Source organism: Thermobia domestica, chromosome 7, assembly GCF_964235325.1.
Source record: "Thermobia domestica chromosome 7, izTheDome1.hap1.1, whole genome shotgun sequence".
In the NCBI taxonomy this organism is placed as follows: Eukaryota; Metazoa; Arthropoda; class Insecta; order Zygentoma; family Lepismatidae; genus Thermobia; species Thermobia domestica.
This window is the reverse complement of record NC_137460.1, coordinates 235,487,203-235,511,357: the sequence shown is the minus strand read 5'-3', so window position 1 is coordinate 235,511,357 and position 24,155 is coordinate 235,487,203. Positions and strand designations below refer to the sequence as shown.

Here is a 24,155-nt window from a genome sequence, read left to right as displayed (position 1 = left end):
GTAAGGAGTTCGTAAGATCTGTAATTGTTCTTGTGTAAAAGTGACAATAAATAGCTGAAGTCAAGAAACATATGCAGGCTTGGGCGCTCGTATGCTATGAGAGATATGTTTGAAAACTATCTCAGGAGATAATAAATTAGCGGGAACTTGACCTAACAGTTGTGTGAATTAGAGAACTTAACCTAAAATGGGATTAAATATTATTTAGGATTAAATTTATTTAAAAGTTGTTAACACCTTAACACTAACCTCAAAAATAAAAAAAAAGTTTATCACTAGTCAACTTTTTAGATATTGCATTCAAATAGTATATGCACTTTCTCTTACATTTTATTTTTTATTTTAAAATTCAAGAAGCTTTTTTGAATGCCAACTGTTCCAACATTGGCATCATATATGTTGTTAATAGCTGTATAAGTTTCAACGTTCTATCTCTTATAGTTCCGAACTTATGACGTGATATGTTTAACGTGACGTTAGAATTTGTCATTAACAAGATTTCACTATTTCAATTTATTTCAATACTTGAAAATTCTTCTTGATATGAGAAAAACCATTATTTGATAGAGAATATAATGTTCTACAAAAATCTATCCATATCTAGTAAATAAAACTATTTCTAAAATTCAGGCTAAGTTTGGCAACAATGGGCATAAGGAAAAGCATTGCCATTTACTCCTATACTGCAATCTAAGGGTGAGACGCTCTATAGGTTGGTTCATTTCTGTACCAAAGTTTAATATTTAATTCGGGTCTAGGTCAAAACCCCCACACTCAAGAAATGTCAAAACACCCACACAAACGGTCATAACCCCCACAGAAATGGACAAATCTCCCAAACGCACGAACGGTCAAAACCCCCACACTCAAGAAATGTCAAAACGCCCACACGATCGGTCATAACCCCCACACAAATGGACAAATCTCCCAAACGCACGAACGGTCAAAACCCCCACACTCAAGAAATGTCAAAACGCCCACACAATCGGTCATAGCCCCCACACAAATGGACAAAACAGCCACACATAGCAACGGTCATAATCCCCACATAAATGGACAAAACTCCCACAAAATCGGACAAATCCCCCACACTCTGAAATGATCGTCATTTCACGTCTTTGTTGCAGCTCTTTATGACGCCCAAGAAGAATAGTTGCATCATCAGTTTAAGTGGAATAAAAAATGTTATTAAAAAGTACAAGGGCAATTCATGAGTATGGGGGCTTTGTCAATTTGTGTGGCAGTTGTGACTATTTCTGCATGTGGGAGTTTTGTCCATTTGTGTGGGGGTTTTGTCCATTTATGTGGGGATTGTGACCTTTGCTATGTGTGGCTGTTTTGTCCATTTGTGTGGGTTATGACCGTTGGAGGTTATGACCGACTACCAGTGTGGGGGTTTTGGCTGTGGGGGTTATGACCGTTCGTGTATTTGGGAGATTTGTCCATTTGTGTGGGGGTTATGACCGATCGTGTGGGCGTTTTGACATTTCTTGAGTGTGGGGGTTTTGGCTGTGGGGGTTTTGACCGTTCGTGCGTTTGGGAGATTTGTCCATTTGTGTGGGGGTTATGACCGTTTGTGTGGGCGTTTTGACATTTCTTGAGTGTGGGGGTTTTGACCGGTTCCCTTTAATTCATATAGTATTGCCGAGCGAGCGTTAGTGAATGAAGGCGGGTTAGAGCCTCGCAGGGCACGTTGTTTTCTGTCCTTATTACACCTAAATGGGAAGGGGGACGTGTGTTCTAATTGCCCCAATTGATGTGCGAGTCCATTTCAATTTTAAATGTTCGACTTTATTGTCCTTTTGATTTACTTTATCTAAGTCTGTACAATATTTATTTGAAGCTATTTGGAAATGTTTTCATCACACATTTCCTCTAATGAATATTTACATTTAAAACATGAAATTCATTTTCTAGTTAGGCACCCTCTTCACCTGGCGCCTCGCAGGATTGAAGATCCGGGCCTGACTTGAACTCCTTTAATACCACTTAAAGTTTCTATGCTGCAATTATGTCTAATTTGTACTTATATGTTGATTATGATTAAAATGTAAAAGCTCACTATCTCTAACTGAAATACTGCATCCTCTTTGGAAAGCACTATCAAATATAGAAGTATCGTCTACCCCTTGCTGCTGTTGATGGTTTAAAAATAAAATATCACACACTATCCCATATCACTTCACCGGCAGATTCTGGTTTTCTAATAAGTTAAAACAGTATTCATGGACACCATATGAAAAATGTTTTTTCATGCATTGTACGAAAAATAAAATGAACACAATAAAAACGGAACAAATTCGATTTAATGTGCTTTGTTTCTCTCGGGCGAATCACTCAATGTATCATTCTCAATCTAAGCAGTGGGGGCGCGGTGGCTCAGTGGTAGAGCTCTCACCTCCGGTACTCGGGGTCCCTGGTTCGATCCTAGCTCGCGCCGTGTGGACTTTGTGGTGGACAAACACCGTGCTCGTGGGCTTTCGGATAATGCATTGAAAATAAACTGTTTCTAAGCAATGCATTGTGTTGTGAAGTTTGAGGGGAGAACAAAGATGTCCCGTATTCTCCCGTTTCCACTTTCTTCATTCCACCATTTCATTCATCTGTCATCATCACCGCCTCCTTTATCCTAACCGGCATAACCGTGGGACGTAAAACTTAAAGATTTAATTTTCAATCTAAGCAGTGTCTTCTTGCGATGATAAATAAGAACTGAGGATCGATTATTCTTCAGCTCCATTCCCGCTGAAGCAAAATGTTTTCTTTATCGCAATAGAAGTTTGTTTTTGTTTGTTTGTTTGTCAGATCACATTAGAAAATCAAATTATATAGAATAACAGCATTTCTCTTTGGCAGCCACATTAGTAAGAAGAAATATTTTCATGTCTTGCAGTCCAGTCCATGGTCAATGAGTTAGTGAATAGCATTTATCGGTCTTTTTATCAACAATGTCCAGTGTGTTGTCGGCAACGCTCTACACTAATACAGACTGTCCCATAATTCGTGTGTAAACTTTAATTTAATTGTACTCAGAACTATAAAAGCTAGAACTGTGAAATTTGCAGGCAGTTTAGAGGAAGGCCAGAAGATTTGTTTGATAGCAAAACGAGATCACGGGTGTTATCGTTTGCGGAGTTACAGGGTCAAAGGTCAAAGTGCGATTTTTTTCCTTATGGGATTTCAATGTTAAATAGTAGTCTCACATGCCATTTTTTGAATATCCATCTCCGGCAGCAAAAATTGATATATCGACATAAATTCTGATCCGAAACAATGTGATAATGAGAAATATGGGCAATCGTGACCCGGTGACCTCTACCAGGTCATCTGTGACTCTTGAAGAAAAAGCTCCCTTTTCAACAGCTTATTGTACACAACTAATTCAGTTGAAGGTAATGTTAAGAAAACATATGCACAAAGGATCTACCGAACATCCTTTTTACCAAAACGAAGAGGTCAGCAATATCATTAGAGGTCAAAGATCAAGTAGTTAAAATGTCATATTTGATGTGTTAGCAAATAAGAAACTGTGACATTGGAAGCAATGCTTTGAAGTGCAATAGAACACATGCATAAAGATCCTTCCAACGAGTGTGTATGGGTATAGGGAAAAGGTCCTCATAAGAGGTCAAAGGTCACGCAGTTAAAATTTCATGTTTGATGTGTTAGCAATTATGAAACTGAGACGTTGGAAAAATGATTTGAGCTACCATTGAGCACATGCATAAAGAAAGGTCCTTCGGATTGGTATGGGCATAGCAAAAAGGTCAACAATGTCATAAAAGATCAAAGGTCACGCAGTTAAAATGTCATGTTTGATGTGTTAGCAAGTATGAAACTGTGACGTTAGAATGATTTGAGCTGCCAATGGACACATGCATGCTGCACAGGACACAGGTCCTTCGAATTGGTGTGTATGGAAATAGGAAAAAGGTCAACAATGTCATAAAAGTTCAAAGGTCACATAGTTAAAATATCATGTTTGATGTGTTAGAAAATATGGAACGGCGACGGTTGAAAAATGATTTGACTTGGCACAGAACACATGCAGAAAGGTCCTTCCAACGGATGTGTATGGGCACAGGAAAAAGTTCAAGAATGTTCTTAAAGGTCAAAGGTCACGGAGTTAAAATTTCATGTTTGATGTATTAGCAAGTATGAAACTGTGATGTTGGAAATAAGGATTTGAGCTGCCATAGAAAATATGCATAAAGGTCTTTCCAATTGGTGTGTTTGGGCATAGCAAAAAGGTCAACAATGTCATAAAAGGTCAAAGGTCACGGAGTTAAAATTTCATGTTTGATGTATTAGCAAGTATGAAACTGTGATGTTGGAAATAAGGATTTGAGCTGCCATAGAAAATATGCATAAAGGTCTTTCCAATTGGTGTGTTTGGGCATAGCAAAAAGGTCAACAATATCATAAAAGGTCAAAGGTTACGCAGTTAAAATTTCATGTTTGATGTATTAGCAAGTATGAAACTGTGATGTTGGAAATAAGGATTTGAGCTGCCATAGAAAATATGCATAAAGGTCTTTCCAATTGGTGTGTTTGGGCATAGCAAAAAGGTCAACAATGTCATAAAAGGTCAAAGGTCACGCAGTTAAAATTTCATGTTTGATGTATTAGCAAGTATGAAACTGTGACGTTTGAAAAATGATTTGACCTGCCATAGAATACATGCAGAAAGGGTGCCATGAAATACATGCATAATTAATGGTCAACAATGTCATAAAAGGTCAAAGGTCACGAAATAAGAAGTTCATAGTTCGTATATTGGCAAGTATGAGACGGCAATGTTTGAGAACTAATTTAGTTGGTATGGAATTTAAAATTAAGAATGTTTATTTGGGCTCTCGGAAATCTTTTCTTTTAAATAACAAAAATACTTAGTTTTAGGAAGTCATTATAGAATGTGTACTATTGTGTGCAGGACATTCTAGGGCATAGTGGGTGCACAATTTTCGTAGGTAGTATTTTCCAATGAAAATATCACATGTAAATGCAAATCACTCAGGTGTTCTTAAAAAAAAATCCTGAGAACAGGCTGTACTACAGTGTTCTTTATTTCTTTGTATCCATATCAAAAAGGATAATGCATTGAAAATAAACTGTTTCCAAGCAATGCATTGCGTTGTGAAGTTTGAGGGGAGAACAAAGATGTCCCGTATTCTCATGAAAAATAAAGATGGCAGCCTTAATATTTCCTTGATGCTTTCCCAGGAAATTAAGAAAATAAAAATAGCTACTGGAAATAAATTGCTTCCCCATATCTAGGGAGAGACACACTCTTACCGTTTATTTATATCCTTTCGCAACTGAGGCATAAACACAATCCGCCTTGTGCAGAGTCGTTTTGACAAATGATTAGCAACATGCTAAACGTCCGACTTCTGCAGGAAGCATATGTAAGTCGAACGCTTTAGTATGGCACTAATCACACGTCAGAAGGACTCTGCATATGGCCCAATCTGTTTATGTTTTGGGCTCACGTCAAATAATCAGTCTGTTTCGTTCACAAGGATGGTTTGGTGTTACTATAATGATAATCTGGTTGCACACAGACAGAATGACAGTAGAGTGTGGAATTGAGCTTAAAATTAAATGAGTTCGTGAATCTTGTATGTCTTGTGAGTGTGTAAGAAAATAAAAACTGTTGTATTTCTTATTTTCCCTATACTCATAGGCCTACGTGTTTGGAAGTGTGTATGTGTGTAATTGTGTAAGTCACAATGGATACTCTAACAAATGAACAACGTGCCGCCTACAGTTCTTAGTAGGAAGTAGGTAACAAAAACGGAGAGAAAGGCGTTTGCACATTGTGGTGTGAAAATAAGCAATAACCAAATTCTTTACCTGTACAAACAGTTTCGAAATAACTGTTTTAGCTAGGAACATCTTCCTCAGCGACAACGAAAGCCAGGACCACCTGTAAGGATCTCTACAGAGGATACTAAACGCAAAGTGGTCCGTTCTGTGCTTAGTTCACCAAGAAAATCAATCCGTCGCCGGAATACTGCACCCAACGTTAAAAAAATTTCGCTGAGTAAGATATTGCTTGTGCTTGAGGTTAAGGCGTACAGTATGAAGATTTTACATAAGCTACATGATGATGAGTTTTGTACATAAAATAAATGGAACAGTGTCTTCGTCACATGAACGGTTCTTGGGACCCAGTCCACCGGCGGAAAGAATTGAACGCTGTGCAGATCAAAGGAGCATTATGGTGTGGATGGGACTAACAGCAACTGGTGTAAAACGGCCGTTTTTCTTCAAAGGAAACGTTAATAAACTTACGTGTCAAAATATGTTGCGAGAATTTCTTTTCCCTAAACTTGATCGCTTAAATCTTGATCCACACAATGATATGTGACTCCAGCACATCGTACTATTGCAACATTACAAATTCTAAGAGGAAGGTTTGCAAACCGTTTAATAAGTATGATTTCTGATGTTGAGTGGCCAGCTAGGAGTCCTGATCTAACACCATGCGACTTCTTTCTAAGGGGCTTTCTTAAGAAATTTATAAAACTCCTTCAACAACACTTGAACTTCGACGATCGATACAGCGTGCCGTTGAACAGATAACTCCAGACACACTTGAAAAAATCTTCACAAAGACCCTTGTAAACAGAGTGAACTTACGTTTAGCACATCACGGAGGTCACGTGGAATAAATTGGAATATACTAAAAATATTTACAGTCTACAAGGACGAGTGTTTGTTGTACAGGTAAGACAATATATTTCAAATATTTCTTTCTAGTAAATAGCTATTTATACGTTTCAATAAGAAAAAGACATTTTAAATGCAGTTTAGCAAAGCTAAGTAATTAACAAAAGGTGAAACTCACACTATTTTCTATTCAATTGTTTTAAACATCACAGAAACAGATACATATCATTGCCTACAGTACCTTAATTACAAAATTAGCTTCTTCACCTTAAGGCAATATTGACTTTACAGTATGGTCATGTGCACCCCTTGGAAGAATCTTTCTGCATGTGTGTGGAAGCTCAAATCCTTATTTAAAACGTCACAGTTTCATACTTGCTAACACATCAAACATGAGATTTTAACTGCGTGACCTTTGACCTTTTATGACATTGTTGACCTTTTTGCTATGCCCATACACACCAATCCGAAGGACCTTTCTTTATGCATGTGTTCAATGGTAGCTCAAATCATTTTTCAAACGTCTCAGTTTCATAATTGCTAACACATCAAACATGAAATTTTAACTGCGTGACCTTTGACCTCTTATGAGGACCTTTTCCCTATACCCATACACACTCGTTGGAAGGATCTTTATGCATGTGTTCTATTGCACTTCAAAGCATTGCTTCCAATGTCACAGTTTCTTATTTGCTGACACATCAAATATGACATTTTAACTACGTGACCTTTGACCTCTGATCATATTGCTGACCTCTTCGTTTTGGTAAAAAGGATGTTCGGTAGATCCTTTGTGCATATGTTTTCTTAACATTATCTTCAACTGAATTAGTTGTGTACAATAAGCTGTTGAAAAGGGAGCTTTTTCTTCAAGAGTCACAGATGACCTGGTAGAGGTCACCGGGTCACGATTGCCCATATTTCTCATTATCACATTGTTTCGGATCAGAATTGATGTCGATATATCAATTTTTGCTGCCGGAGATGGATATTCAAAAAATGGCATGTGAGACTACTATTTAAACATTGAAATCCCATAAGGAAAAAAATCGCACTTTGACCTTTGACCCTGTAACTCCGCAAACGATAACACCCGTGATCTCGTTTTGCTATCAAACAAATCTTCTGGCCTTCCTCTAAACTGCCTGCAAATTTCAAAGTTCTAGCTTTTATAGTTCTGAGTACTATGAAATTAAATTTTACACATGAATTGTGGGACAGTATGTATGTTCAAAGTATCATAATTTGCACCAGTTGTTTACTGGGTGTATTTGTATGTAGTATTTTGTTTAAAAACAATGAAGGAAATGTAAAAAATAGAAGCAAAAAGCAATGTAGTTAGGAATTCCTCTGTTATATTCTTAGCTAAATAATTCTTATGAATAACTTCTGTTATAGGAATTGGACTCCCAGCAAACTGGGGAAAAAGATAAGAAAAGGGAAATTTTTCCGTCATCAGAGGGAAAATTTCCTGAGAGCATCTGCGAACACTGTGTTGAAGGAGTAAATGATTTGTTTACATTAACTTCAGATTTTTCTTATTGGGGTGCGGGAATATTTATCACCATTAAAGGTGAAGAAGACAAGACAAGACATATTTTACTTTTAGAATGTATGAGATATGCTAATGGATTTAGATAATCCTGTATTAAGTGTAGATTATAGAGAACAAGAAGGCGATGATGATTTTGCTGATGTTGAATGTCTCGAATCAACGGAAACTGTTGTGTGTGGTGGAACATGCAGCAAAGATTCGATAATCTCTAACAATAGAAAAAGTAAGTCATGTCAGTTAGCAGGAAAGGACATAAAGTTCCATAGTATGGTTTACATGCTTAAGCATGATCATTCGAAAACGTTTTCTGTTGGATAAAACTAATCACATCAAGAACAGGGGTGGGAACTATTGCTTTGTGCAGGTTACAGCTAAGAACACACAAGGAACAATCATTCATGAATAAAAACTACTTTTATGGGCTAAACTGCCGCAGATGGCGGCCCCAGATAAAACACAAATGAGCCTCTTTTCAATGTATTACTACTCATTTGGGCATTACTCGAGCAGACGTTTCTACCAAATTTCGACACATTTACATTTTCAGTTTAGATTAGGGCTTTGCATTTCGTTTAGTAGAGCATGCATTTGCTCGCTCTATGTTTAGCAGAAGGGGTCCATCTCCTTTCTTAAAAAAAAAAACAAAAAAAAAAAAAAACTTTTGGTAATTTCTGTTCCCATTCGGTTAGCTTAGGGTAGGTTGGTTTAGTTTAGTTTGTTATATTAGTGCAGGGGTCCCGCATAATTTTCCAAAAATAATAGAATTTCGCTTAATTCTACTAACATTAGGTTAGATTTGGTTACGTTATGTTACATCTAAGTACTTGCCTCATTCATTTCTCCTGTAGTGTTTTTTACGTGCTTGTGGAGCCCTTGTGCTAAACATACTCCATTAGCTCCACTGCTAATTTGAGATTGACTTGAGGAGGGCTCAGTATAAATACAATGTGGCCGTATGGCATAAAAACTACAGTATATGAAGCACGATCTAACTTGTGCTAGGTGGCCACTAAAAAGCACGAATGCTACCTAACCGAGTCAGAAAAGGAACATAGCAGAGGGCCCAAGCTGTAGCGAGGGGGTGCGTCCGTAGGGAGCAGGCGAGTTACCGACGGGGGGTATAGAGTCTACACATAAAGCTGGATAGTGGAAAAGCGCACTTACACATACAATACTTTCACCATCACTCAAAATACATTTCAATATATTGTGCACTGACAGTAATTACTTATGTTTGCACTGTCACTCTTTCACGAAAGATGTTTCACATCGTCTTTTACGGTACCTGTAAATTTTCTATTTGGTAAAACCGTCTGCTCGAACCCCTTATTTGTTCTTTCTTTAATGATCATTCACTTTGGGTATCTTAGTTTCTCCTCATTTGGCACATACGTAGTGTATAGTAGAGACCTTTCGGCCCGAGCCCGGCCCGGCCCGGTAAGTTTTTCAAAATTCTTGGCCCAAGCCCGGCCCAGGCCCGATAAATTTTAAAAGTTTTTGGCCCGGCCCCGGCCCGATAATTTTTTTAAAAAAATTAGCTCGAGCCCGAATCTTTTTCAAAATTTAGTACTAAATTTGACCTAACCCTCAGAAACATTTTCTAAACTCTGGTTCACAACCTGACGCTTGTCTCCCGAATGGTACCATTGCCTCCTAGAACTTTACCTGTCACCGAGAGACCAAAAACTCCATTCCCTGTAACAGAAATCTAACTTAATTGATTTTTAGCATAAAGTGAAAATGGTAATATTGTTTAGCGACAGGCAAAACATTCCCAACCCTTCTTGTTATATTTTGAGTTCAATGAAGGTCAAGATCAGAGCTCAATTTACCGCATAATGCCTGCAATCCTCTATAGTGAAAGTAGAGCCGCTAAGCAACACAAACTGTAAATAGCTATTGCATTCGTTGTAACATTTTTCACGGACACGCTTCTTCAACGTTTGGCTTTACTCTTTAACGAAAGTCAATAATTATTAAAGAATTGCAATTGATCGGCCCCAGCCCGGCCCGACCTGAAGAGAAATCAGTGCCGGCAAGCCCAAGCCCGGCCCGGCCCAAAGAAATAACAGTGTCGGCCTGCCCAAGCCCGGCCCGTGCAGGTCTCTAGTGTATAGTGTTGCACAAGATATAGTTGAATAAGCGGCAACCACCAAGGAGAGTTAGAAGCCCCCCAAGGCTCGTTGTTTTGAACAATGTAGACAGTAAGAAGGTACTCGGCTTTGGAGCCATGAAAACAGTTGGGGGAGATTCTAAATGACATCTTTCACTTTTTTCTTATTCTCATGTTGACATTTCGTCTTATTCTGTTCATTTTCCCTTAAATTTTGTATTTCGGTGCCGCCACATGCGGAAGGTAACCCTTTCCTATGCTGTAGAGTACGTTCAGAATATTCAGTGTTAGGCTATCTTAAGGTAGTGTAATGTGGATCAGGTTTGATTAGATTGGATTAATTTAATTTAGGTTTAGTTATGGTAGTTTAATTTTGAGTAGGTTCCATGTCGCTGGGTCTACTCTCCGGCACGTAAGATTTAACTTACATTAAATATTCGGATTCCCTTTCGTGATAACTTTGTATATAGATAAAATCTAGTAAAATAAAGAGAGTAACCTGCTGAAGTTTAGGCACACAACCTTTTGTAAAATTTACGGAACGAATTTCGGTCGGAGTGAAGCGTTATGGCATGTTTTCGATAATTATTATAGATCTCGAGAGGAATGAAACAGTTCAAAACCTTTTTCGTGATCTGAATTTTGGAACATCAAGTAATCGCTTCTCAAGTAGCACTGTAATTACCGAATATTGAGATTATTTCAAATTCCAAAAATCGGATTTTTTCTTCTCTGGTTGTGTTCCTCTCATCGAGATCTATTATAACTATGAAGAATATTTTTTATGCCACAGTGCCTCTCAAAACAAAGTAAAGGTGGAAACGCTCCAGAAAATGTAAGTACCGGCATCTCATCTTCCTAAAGTCTGCTCTTTTTTTAGGAAGCAATATTTATAGGTGTTGCGTAACTAGTCTCAGATCATTACAAATGTTATAGGAATTCAAAAGTATATATTTTCATTTTCTACGCTTACGCGTTTACCCACCTTCGCTGACGTGCTTGCTTCCTCCGGACCGTGTCTGCCTAGCAGCTATGCTGTGACCTAACTCGGTTAGATAGCGTTCGTACTTTTTAGTGACTACATGCAACACATGTTGGTTTATGATTTTCGTGGTAGAGCGTTCACCTCCGGTGCTTGGGGTCCCTGATTCGATCCCAGCTCGCGCCGTGTGGACTTTGTGGTGGACAAATGTCATGCTCGTGGGTTTTCTCGGGGTTCTCCCGTTTCCTCCCACTTTCTTCATTCCACCATTTCACTCATTTCTCATCCGTCTCCTTTAGCCTAACCGGCATAATCGTGGGACGTAAAACTTAAAGATTTCATTTTTTTCCTTTAACTTGGACTAATAAAAGTCGTAGTGAACTAACTTGGACTAAATTAGTTCTTTTGTACTCTGCGGTACTTTGAAATTGTTTGAAATTTTTCATATGTAATGGTTTCACTTCTGCAATGGTTATTCTTTTTGATTTTCTGAAATGACTCTTGACAATTATATCTAAAGATCAGTACAACGTATATTTATCAGGAATCCTTCGTAAATGAGTCGGCAGACGTATCGCATTTGTGGTCAATTAGTCCCGGTTTCGAGTTCAAATGGAGGAGAATTTGTCTCGGATGTAAGCCGAGAAGCGGTTTGGATTCCACTTTAAGCTTATGTGACCCCTTCCTGAATAACCCGGTTGTTGCATAATAACACCAAGGCGAAATAAACTTATTTCTGTCCATATGTAGTATAAATACAGACAGCAAATTAAATAATAATAATAATAAAAAAAACAGGTTTAAACCAAAAAAAAAAAAAAACGGGTTTAAACAAAAAAACAGGTTTTTTGTTTTTTTTTCAATAAAAACCATGGTTTTTGCCAACCCTGATTAGAAGACATATCAGCCTATGCTACCGCTTTCTATGAGGGAAATTGGTGGTTCGGATATGTTTTACAGAAAAATAAAGAACTTGATGAAGTAAAAATAACTTTCCTTCATCCACCTGGCCATTTCCATCATTCCACGCTGTTGTTCTGTGGATGTCTGTAGTGGACGTTCTGACAAATGTGAATCCTATAGCTCCCGATGGAAGAAGTTGTGTTCTCCTTGAAAGTGATGTATGTCGAACAAATATGGCTTTTTCAAATTTCAAGTGATAAGCATGTCCTATTATTTATTGAAAAGTTTTACTATGAAATCATCTGTACTCTTTCTTCAGATTAGTGGTCATTTTTATTTTCACAAAAGTGTAAAACTTACTAGGGATGATTCCATGCCGGGACCAAGTACCTGGGGAAAATCTATATATCGTCTGAAAGCTCTTGCCTTGAGAAATACGAAACCGTTTTCAAATAACGGGCAAACCCGCAACCTGACCCTATAAGGGGCCTGTTTGTTGCTGTTTGTGACCCTGTGTATGGTATATTCAACAGAAGTAAAAATAAATGTTACAATGCATGACGCGTAAGGCCCTGAGCCCATCATGTTCCTGTTTGGCTCATTGCTAGAACGTGACTCGGGCAAGGGTTTGATAATATCACTTTGTACCCAAACCTACCCATTTCGTCAGTGTTACCAACGAATTGTAAATACAACGAGGCTGGCGGTTTCTGTACCACTGGATGTATATCCATGAAACGTGGCATAAACATAATTCGTCACTAGAGAAAATATACTTCGGACATATTCCTCTTCCAAGAACCCCAGTTTGTGAGTGTTGCCAACCAAGTATAAAAATAAGAAATTGTAAAACAGATTCCGTGCGATGAGATACTCCCCGGATACTTGGTCCCGGTATGGAATCATCCCTAGTTGGTATTCTTGTGTTATTACCCTACGTACAGAGTATTTTTGAAAAATAAGTATTAGTTTTAAATTTTTAAACAATGAACCCATTATCATCCCAAATTCATATTTTGCTAGGTGCTTTACAACAATAGTATCTATTCATGGAATTAATTTCAAAATTTTAAAATATGTACTTTTTAAAAAAAAAATTTGAAGTAAAATTTTGATTTTGATAATAAAAATTTAGATTAGCCTATATGGGTGTTTATCACAGGAAAGGGCATGGAAAATGCTGTAAAATGACACCTCAACCAGCTCGCTAGCTCAATTAGAAGAGCTGCAATTCCAATTTTAAAATACATTGAACATGCTTTTTTGGGCATTTTTTCCAAACTTTACATAGCCCTATCTTCAATAACGCTCGATATATGAAGCTGAAATTTGGTATATTTCTTAGTCTATCTCGAGGGCATCTATGTACCAAATTTCATTAAAATCTGAGATGGTGAGTTTAAATCAGTGTTGAATTTATATGGAATGACCCGTTAGAAAAAGAAATTTAAAGGATACATTGAAGCTCAAAAGATTGCATTGTTCGCATGGTCAGTAATTTTTATACCGAAAAGAAAGATTTTGATTTTTAAAGAAAAAAAGGGAAGTTCACAAATGTTCCAGTTAGTACCTTACTCGGACAAAAACACTGGTACTACTTTTTACCATGGGAACAATACCCGTATTTGCATATATTGAAACTGAGAAATCTCCCTTTGTACGCATACCCAGCCTTGGTAACATTCCTGCTCCCCATGGACCATACACTCGCGCTATCGCATGCAACCTCCTGCGTTGCCCTATCCAGACGCGCGGTAGATCGAATGACAGCTTGTATTTACCACCTAGCACGGGTTGGTGGATATTTTTCTCACAATTACAGATTGTTTATATGTGAAGATACAACAACGCGCCATACGTTCCATAGCACATCTGAAAGAGACCTACTTTTTGTGTTTGCGTGGGTATACTAATTGGAGCGTGTAATATAGTCAACTTATAAGAAGGTGATGGAAGTTGACTATTCAGCTATTGTATTTTAGTTGGTCTCACCATTTGTAAATTTGAATCAAAACTTAGAGATGAGATAATTTGTTGAGGTTTTTTGGCTTGATGAAGCGTAATTCCTAGAGACGGTGATCCAAATCGAATTTTGAGTTCATAGTTGTTCAAAATGCATTGCAAAAAGGCAGGAATACGCTCACAATAGTCCATCGAAACGTAATTCTGTGGTTGGGCTTTTTGTCCTTTGGCTTGGTAGGCAGTCGTCAATAAAATAAAAGTGAGGATTAGATTAGATTGATTAATCACTCTGTAGACCATATTACATGTACATTTGTACAAAATTGTATAAAACTCAGTATATAATAGATAGAATATTTAGATCAAATAGTATACAATGCTCTTCTTTAACAACTTGTGAAAATATATATAGGCTAAACCAATTCTACAATCTGTATAACAATAATATATGTATGAAATTATTTTATTTGCTTATTACTTTATATATTTGTAGTTACCATCTAATATATACAAGAGGGATTTAATCATTTTTCAAAGAAACAGTATACTATTTCCACAAGCAAACGTAATGTTGAAGTTTCGTACCAATATGCATCCATATTCTTAATGTGCTCGTTATAATTCCTCACCTAGTTGCAAAATTTTGGGAATAGATTGAAATGAGTCGTGCGTAAAAATTGAAATTTTATTGGTAAAATCTATTACTTCACAAAAAGAGTAATGTTTAAGTACTCATTTGTGGTGCGTGTGCAATAGGGGTCCCATTAAAAATCCTTTCATATACCATGTATATTTGGAGCTCCTTCCTGGCTAAGCTGTTAGCGTACGTGTCTTTCGTGTGGAGACGTGGGTTCGATTCCCGGCGTGAGCTTATGTGGTTCGGATTTCACGTTAACCAGTAGGCCCTGTCTCATATAACCTCGCTGCTGAAAGACGTTAAACTCAAAATCAACTCAACCCTGTTTCTTTGACAATCGACTCTTGGTACCTAAAAAAGTACTTGTTTATACGCCACGGTGGAGGGTTACTTTAGGGTACATGACCGTTATGGCTACAAGTAATTTGCAGGTAAATATTTTGCAGGAAAATATTTTAAATAATAACATTGAAACTGTTTCCGATTTAGATTCAAGCAGGGCAAAGCTAATAATTAATTTTCCTACTGCCTTCTGGCAAAATTTAAGTTGGGTTTAGAAAAGTTTTTATTCTAGATCTAATATGGAAACATACTCGAAAGACGCTTATACCTGACACATAGTATCAGTTATTATATAAAAGATTTTATTATTATTATTACACCCTCCATTCCAAAAGAAACCGAACGTTTTAAAAAAACAAAAAGCAATGTACATTTTGGAGCAAATCATTTTTATTAATCAATGTATTCCCCTTCTGCATCGATACACATATTTGCACGCACCAACAAGTTGTCAAACGACTTCTCCATGTCCTTTATTGGAATGGTCTTTAGGACGGCGGTCGTCGCCTTCTCAATGGCATCAATCGATGCGTGCCACTTTCCTTTCATCGCCAAATGCAGTTTCGGGAACAGATAGAAATCGCACGGAGCGAGATCTGGTGAATAGGGCGGATGATGCAACCGAATAATGTGATTTTTGACCAAAAATTCAGTTACAAGTCGCGAACGATGTGATGGTGCATTATCGTCCAAAAGAGTCCAACTGCCGATTTCGCAATATTCGGGCCGAATACGACGAATTCTTGCCAGCAAACGCTTCATGACGCCCAAGTTATGTTATGTTTGTTATGTTTGATGAATTCACGCACTTTTTCGATGTTTTCTTCCGATAATCCGGTTCTGGGACGGCCTGATCTTTCGTCATCATCCAGCGTCTCTCTACCCGATTTGAATCGCCTGAACCACTCGTAAACTTGCGTACGGGATAGACACTCATCACCATATGCATTTTGTAACATTTGGTGCGTTTCACTAAAGGTTTTACCCAGTTTAACACAAAACTCAATTGCAGCTCGTTGTTTGAAACTCATTTTCCGACCGATGTACACAACACACTGACAGTTGAAACGCAATAACTTTGTTGCCGTGCATCCAAATGTCATGACATTTATACCAGTTGTCAATGAGGGACTACGCCATCTACCGGTAAAATATTACAACAGATGGCACTAGTGGTACTATTTGTTTTCAAAATTTCGGTTTCTTTTGGAATGGAGGGTGTATTATTATTATTATTATTATTATTATTATTATTATTATTATTATTATTATTATTGTTGTTGTTGTTGTTGTTATGACTTATTATTCTCGGTGTTAAAGGTCTAAGCAAGTTCTTGCTGAGTTTATGAGTAAGGAGTTGTAAGGACTAAGATTTGATTGATAAGATCAGAATAATTAATTATGTCCTCTGACGTCAGTTTTACACACATATACAGTTACCAGTATTTATCAGTTGCTTACTGGAATTTGGGATTATTTCTTCATTAGTCTCGTAATAAAACACTGTAATAAATGTTAGCACCGAAAGTAACGACGTAACCACTAATAGACATGCTTCTTAGCAGAGAGGTTCCAAGTTCGAATCTCATGTCCAATATATGAATGAATGTTTCCATAGTTTTTTTTTTTTGTCAACTCTGCAAAATAAATATTGAAATAACATGTTTAAATACATTATGGAATTTTGATTACTCTGCTTACTTAAATTTTATATTTTCCGCACACATTCTGGCGGATACCCCATTTATATACGTACCGGTATTACTATTTGTCAATCAGATTCAGTATTCGATTAAAAAAAAAGTTTCATCAATACAGAATAAGACTTAATCGAGAAATTAATAAGAAAAACTGTTTTTCTGCAAATATTTTTCAAGCATTTCTGGTGTTCATTAACGAACATAAGGTACAGATTCATTATAAACTGAAAGACAGATAGCTACTATTAGGTTCGTCTTAATATTGGCGTCATTTAAGTAAAGGAAGATAATATAAAATTCTGTCAAATTGAGGCATGGATCTTCAGAACAATTTTATTTCATTTAATACGTTATTGGCTTGCAAATACTTTTTTCAAGCACAAAGTTGGTTTTATTTATAGTTTCGAAATTCATCTGACATTTTACAAGTATTTTCTAAAAAGTGAAACAGGCATATGTTAAATAAAGACAAGTGTTTAAATTAATATTCATTAATTCATAATGAATTATTACTTGTTTTGCAATTGCTTAGCACAGTTTACTTTTTCAAAGCTCTCAAAATGAAAATTTCACAATTTTTCATTAGTATATTCACACCCAATTCACAATTTTCATTAGTATATTACTAAACAGTTGATTAAAATTATTTAGTTTCAATATATGTATAAATGTATGTGAAATATACGACAATATATATTGCCCCCTGTTCTTCCCAAATGACGCCCTGGTGGAAACTCTGAACAAAATTAAGATAATTGTATGCATCTGGTATCCCTGGGGGAAGAAATGTTAGTTTAACCAATCTACTCAGCTGAAAATCAAGAACTCAGTCCTCCACAGGCCAATAAAATGAAAAAAGATTTTAAAAAATCCTTAACATGTTTAAGTAGACTTTAATGTGGCCAAAACCGAGTAAGCTAAAGGATAGACGGTGGCCAAAGAAGTATGTATTACCTAGTGTCCTTACATCCAAATAACGTCGGAATACTATGAGAAGGAAAATAAATAGAGAAATGATGTACAGTTTCAAATTCCTATTGTGATATCGAAGTTAATGCAAAGGTAGCAATTCATGTAATTTTCATGTAGGAATAGTTTTCATTTCGTTAATCCGATATTGTTGTTCAGTGTCCTTATATAAGATTATTTTGTACAAGTTTCTTATTTACAATTACTTAGATGTATGGGGCAATGATTTACTCGTTAATAAATTGTGATCAGGGCTGGCCCTCGGTAATTTGTCGCCCCGTGCAATGGCGTCATTTGCCGCCCCATTCCCTTTTCTCCAGAAAGAACAGGTCTTAAAAGCCACAACTTTAAATATGCTACCTCATCATAATTTTATTTAATGAAAATGTATTTCACTGAATAATAATAATAATAAACTATTAATAAAACGAGTTATAGCGTCGACGAAAACGTATAAAATGCCTCATGTTTGTAGGGAAATAAGTTTGAACCTCATACACCCACACATATAAACACTTATACACACATAATATATATATATATTACTGGACTTCTTTATGCATCACGATACAAAGTGAAATAATAAAAACACATGAGAATGTTGTTATGTCAAACGTACCGTATCAATTTCTCGCCGACACTGCAAATTGAAATCAAAAAGAAATGAAGTTGACCTACAGCCCCATGTTGACTTCTCACAGCACACAGAAAAGGCTAAACACTACAAATACAATCTCGTTATGTCTTTTTTCTTTCTTTCTTTCTTTTTTTTTTTTTTTTAATAAATAATAACACTAGTTAACAAGGTTTTTGTAACATAAGAGAAAAAACTTGATCTTGAAGGAACTGTGTGCGCTAAATTCGAATATGCATTCAGTTTTTCTCCATCACCTATAGTTTTCCTGCTACAGAGAGACTTTCGGAAAATTTCCCTTTCTCGCGTATTTCATAACCCTAGCTTTTGTTCCCTTACGAATAATAATAAGAAGAATTAAACCAAAGAAAGCTTGATTAATACTCAATAAAAATTTCAGAAAAATCGCACTATTATTTTAAGAGAAATAAATATATTTATATATCTATGCTTTAAAAAAAAATGCTTCATTACCACAAGCACGGACATAGAATAGAATACAATACAATTTACAATAAACAATAATACAAATCAGGGTTGGCAAAAAGCATGGTTTTTATTGAAAAAAAAAACAGATTTTTTTGGTTTAAATCCGGTGTTTGGTTTAAACCAGGTTTTTTGTTGTTGTTGTTGTTGTTTAAATGATTTGCTAACTGTTATATGTATTTACATCACGTATGGACAGAAATAAGTTTGTTTCGCCTTGATATTATACAACAATCGAGTTACGCTGGAAGGGATTACATAAGCTTAAAGCGAAATCCAAACCTCTTCTCGGCTTACATTCGAGAGAAATTGTCCTCTATTTGAACTCGAAACCAGGATTAACTGGCGATACGTCTGCCGACTCACTCACGAAGGACTCCTGATAAAAATACATCGTACTGATCTTTACATACTTGTTAATATAATTGTCAAGAGCCATTTCAGAAGGACAAAAAAATAAACAGTTGCACAAGTGAAACCATTATACAGAATTACATATGGACAATTTCAAAATACTGCAGAGTGCAGAAGAACTAATTTAGTCCAAGTTATTTCACTACGACTTTTATTTGTCAAGTTAAAGAAACACAACGACTTAATTTGCATATCAGTAAGGAAAGTGAATAAAAATACGAATTATTTGAATTCACTTTGATTCAGACCCATTTATACATAAATAGATACCAAAGATAGTTCTGATTTCAATAAATGCCTCTAATGGGGTTTTGTTTGACCCTCTCGTCCTCCCCCCAAAAAGTACGGCACTTCGATGTATTTTACCAACAGTAAACATTAATTAAACGAAACAATATTTAGAATTTTTCTTTGATTGCAATTGCATAACAATAATAACAAACTATAAAAAAATCACAAAAGAAATATTCATAAAGTTATAAAAAGAACAAATTTTGCTTTTTGTAGCATAATCTCTTTGAGTACTGAATGGGGAATTTAGGTCTGAATATAATACGAATAATATACGGGAGTGAAACGTGATAACCCACAAATGTGTTCAAGATTTTACGAACACCTACGTACACTACTTCCTTCTTTTGTAAGAATTATTGCTTTCTCTTAAAAAAGAAATTAAAAAAAAAAACTATTGAAGGATCTCATCGTCCCTGGTACCTTTTGTCCATTGCCATTATGTCTTGGTCGAATCTTTCTATCTGTTCGTCGCTGACAGCACGTATATCAGCAGGAAAGAAGTACTTGAATTTGACAACAATCATGCAATTCATGAAATTCATGCTGGGAATTGTTTGGCCATTTGCCTTAGCACTGTCCATGTGACTAATGCGACTGAAACGTGATTTATGAATGTAGTATCCAAATATTAGGTCAGCTTAGTAAATTTAAATACCAACTTGATGAAGTCTGTTTCCAACAAGAAATATTTGTTTTAAACAATATAGTTATGACAGAGTTTGCCGCCTCGTGCAAATGCACGTGTTGCACATATGGTAGATCCGGCCCTGACTGTGATTGGCTTGTTTTCTATGAATATTGGACTTCCTCTTGTCAGAATCAAGTGTCCTTTACTGGTGCAGTTGCGGATCTCTCGAATACAAAATAATATCGAGTTTTCAATTAATTCACAGCTGACTCTGCTCAAGAAGCCTACAAAACTAGGGATGGCCACAAAGTTCCGGTTCCGGCGGTCGGAGATCCGGTTTTCAGAACCGGTTCCAGACCTGGATCCGAAAACCCGGTTCCAGAACCGGATCTTAAGAACCGGTTCCAGATCTGGATCTGAAAACCCGGTTCTAGAACCGGATCTTAGGAACCGGTTCCAGACCTGGATCCAAAAGCCCCAAATACCCGTAAATGAGGCATAAAGTTCACCTTCAAAAATAATGCAAAGAGGACCATGCGCTTGTGCCTTCCCCGCCCAGACCCGCTTGTGCCCCCAGAAAAAAAAAATTGGTCCACCAGTGGGTGTTTAGCCAAATGAGTTGGCCAGTTTGCCTGTTTAACCAATGAGTTTGCCAGTTACCCAGTTTATTTAGCCAAATGAGACAAGCTGCCGCCGCCTGGGCGCCTGTCTGTCGCTTCCACCATTTCATGTGGCATACTGTTCACAGCTTGCCAGCAGCTCGGGTTTAGCGTAGGGATGGTCACAAAGTTTCGGTTCCAGCGGAACCGGTTTTGTTTTCAGAACCAGTTCCAGACCTGGATCCGAAAAACCGGTTCTAGACCTGGATCCGAAAAACCGGTTCCAGAACCGGATCCGTTCAGACCCGAAAACCGGTTCCGCCAGGAACCGGTTCTGGTCATCCCTATACAAAACAAGGAACGGGCTATCAAACAATTGAACTTCCATAGTGCTCTCATACAAGCTAACAGTCATTGTATAAAAGATACAAGAATAGTCCTTAATATGACCATTTCTGGTACACATACATTTTTTTTTAAGATCGAATAGTTTGATACAAAATTGAATAGACCTTAATTTATCACTGTACATGATGGCAAAGTTGTTTATTGATAAATCCTGGATTGTTTCGAATCTCTATCGTAACGTTCTTTCTTCTGACTGATCTATTTGTCTTTGTTATTTTAGTTATTGATAACACGGTAAGTCAATGTACCGTCGTTAACAATTTTATTGTAATAAATATGAAATTCAAATCGTAAATAGTTCAGACTAATTTATTCATTTATTTATTCTTCTGCAGGATCTATCTCTGACTCCTTTGATGAAGCAACAGCTTTGGTGTTAGAGAAATTTTGGGAACAAACAGCTAGGAATGGTAAAGATTCCACGGATGTACTGATCGATGTGGTGAAACAAGATAAATTTCAGAAATTGCTGAACAGTAAAAATAGACCAAAGATCAAATTATGGGAAATGGTAGCAGAAGAAATGTGTAATCTGGGGACTCCGTTACCATGTTCTAACATAAAGGAAGCTGGCAAACAGTGTTATCAAAGATGGCGAACACTTGAGAGTTCATACGTAAGATTCTTGCAAGAGCAAGGCAGAAAAGGAGCTAAAATCCGGCGGCCTCCAAAGTACTATGACTCCATGAATGAAGTGCTAATGTTGTCTGCGAAACATAAATCAAATATATCCCCAACACCCAGTGTATTAGAAAAACAAACGACAAATGCTCCGGCACCGTTTTTGTTATTTGCTGTCAATCCAATCCCCTTGCCTATTACGAACCCAATCACGTGTGAACCTATTCGTAGTGTTCCACCAGTAACAGATCAGCCTCTGTCGGTTGCAGTGTGCACAACGAAGTCGGATACTTGTGTCAATGATGATGTCGCACCATCTAGTGACACAGGACCTATAACAATTGGTAGTGAATCATTGTATAAACCTAGCCGAACTTTTAATGCAATAATGTCGTTTTTAGAGAAAAACAGTGCCAAATTGGACAGTTTCGAGCAGAAGTTACTAAATGTGCTTGAAGTGCAAAATAAACAACGTGAAATGCTTCTAGCAATACTACAGACATCTATTGAAAACGAGGGAAGTCGAAGAAAACGAAGGCGAAACGAGAGCGCGACTAGTACTGAGTGACTTGCGTTCTATGTATACAAGCATGACGTAATAAATAGGTAATCGTTTTACCATATCATTATTATTGAAAGTTACCTTAAGCCTTTACAAGAAGTAAATAAGCAGAAACATCTCTTACTATCCCTTTCTTCAAAGTTTCCCAAACTACGTTTCCTGTTCTTTGAGAATTCTTCTTCTGGTGGGATAAAAACAGCATATAGAGGTGTAAGAGACACTATAAGTAAAAGCACTCTTAATCTTAAGAATAAAAAATCCTTGAAATAGTATGCAATAAATACACCTATGGTGCGCACAATAGTTATACATTTATGTTCGATTTTTGGTATTGCTATATCTAAATCGTTGTCATGACTCCTACATTTCGAGAAAAGAGAACTATGATCGGAATTCAGTTTGTGTTCTCTTCTAAATGCTGATGAATTTCCTGTATGAATTTCCTGTTATGGACAGAAATCTTATATACCCCACTACTTTGCAAATTATCTTTAATGTAACTTTTATAGCCTATATAATCTTCTTCAGTATTCCTTCTGGGTTGTATCGTTACGTTTAACTCCTATCTTTCAAATGTCGTAAGTTAATTACTCGGTTTAAGGCCAAGTAATCGAATTCACTCCTGTCTGTCATTAGAGTCCCATTCCGAGGAGATCGTGTTCCTTTGATTTCGTCCACCATTTTTGGGAGTAGAGTATCGGATAACCATTTCTTTTCCGAGTTCAAAAAGATAGTAATAATAAGTTAGTATTTATCTTACTGAAGGTTAGTCTTGATTTTTGATGGATATTACTAAAGGAATTTTTCAGGAAATGAGTTGATTTTAATTATTGTGCGGATTTAAAAGAATTTTAAGTATCTAGTAGGAGATAGAAACTATGATCTTGAACATTAAGTATATTTTTGAATATAATTTTTAGTGTATTTTAATATTTTTTTTAAGATCGTCACCAGCGATATATACATATATATCGGGTGTTCTAAAAATGGTGGTGGATTGCGGTGAGGAATCCAGTGTCTCTGTTCTTTGCTAATAATAATATACTCCATCAGTTTAAATCCACGTTTCTAAAGGACTTTACTCAAAAATTTACAGGATATATGGAGATGCTGTATATATAGAATCAACTTTTATGTTTTGAAAAAATTATTTATTAACATTCATGAGAAATCACGGTAAGTTTGAAAAATAACCGGTTTAGTTGCTTATTTTTATTAATACACCTTAAAAACTAATTCAATGCAGGGATTTATAGTAATCCAACAACATATGCATATATAGAAAAAGAAGAAATAAATTGTGGTATTGAAATCGGGAAAAGGAATTGTTATGTAATACTTAAAAATGGTGGGAGAAGTCGACGAGGCACGACTTGCACGATATCAGACTTCTAATGAAAATCGGAAGTGGTTGCCCATTCTAGTATAACGATAAAACGAAAAAGAAATATATATGGATCTTCGGTACTTTCACCCGCCATTTTATTTTATTTATTTTTAAAAGTTAAAGAAAATGAATAAAACTGAAATTTTAGAAAGTCAGTCAGATAGTAGTGTCTGCAGAATGCTAATAAATGAACTTATACTTAAAAATTCGACTGCTTGATAAAAACCTGAGTGACTTCATAAACTGTATTTCTATTTCTGGTTTATACGCTGTAAGAAAAGGTC

At 36.5% G+C, this 24,155-nt stretch overlaps 1 protein-coding gene across 2 annotated transcripts in view; it reads left to right on the top strand.

Moving 5' to 3' along the window:
• LOC145690759 (uncharacterized) overlaps positions 1 to 22,540 on the top strand; it is a 75,597-nt gene extending 53,057 nt beyond the window's left edge. Inside the window, exons 1-2 of one of the 2 annotated variants that reach the window (XM_081765979.1) lie at positions 8,255 to 8,453; positions 21,637 to 22,540. In XM_081765979.1, the coding sequence (XP_081622105.1) occupies positions 8,297 to 8,453; positions 21,637 to 22,490 (1,011 nt within the window). In that variant the 5' untranslated portion in view covers positions 8,255 to 8,296 and the 3' untranslated portion in view covers positions 22,491 to 22,540. Of the gene's footprint in view, positions 1 to 8,254; positions 8,454 to 21,636 lie in introns of those variants that run through there. The other variant, XM_081765977.1, reaches the window with a different exon arrangement.
• Positions 22,541 to 24,155: the final 1,615 nt, after the last annotated feature.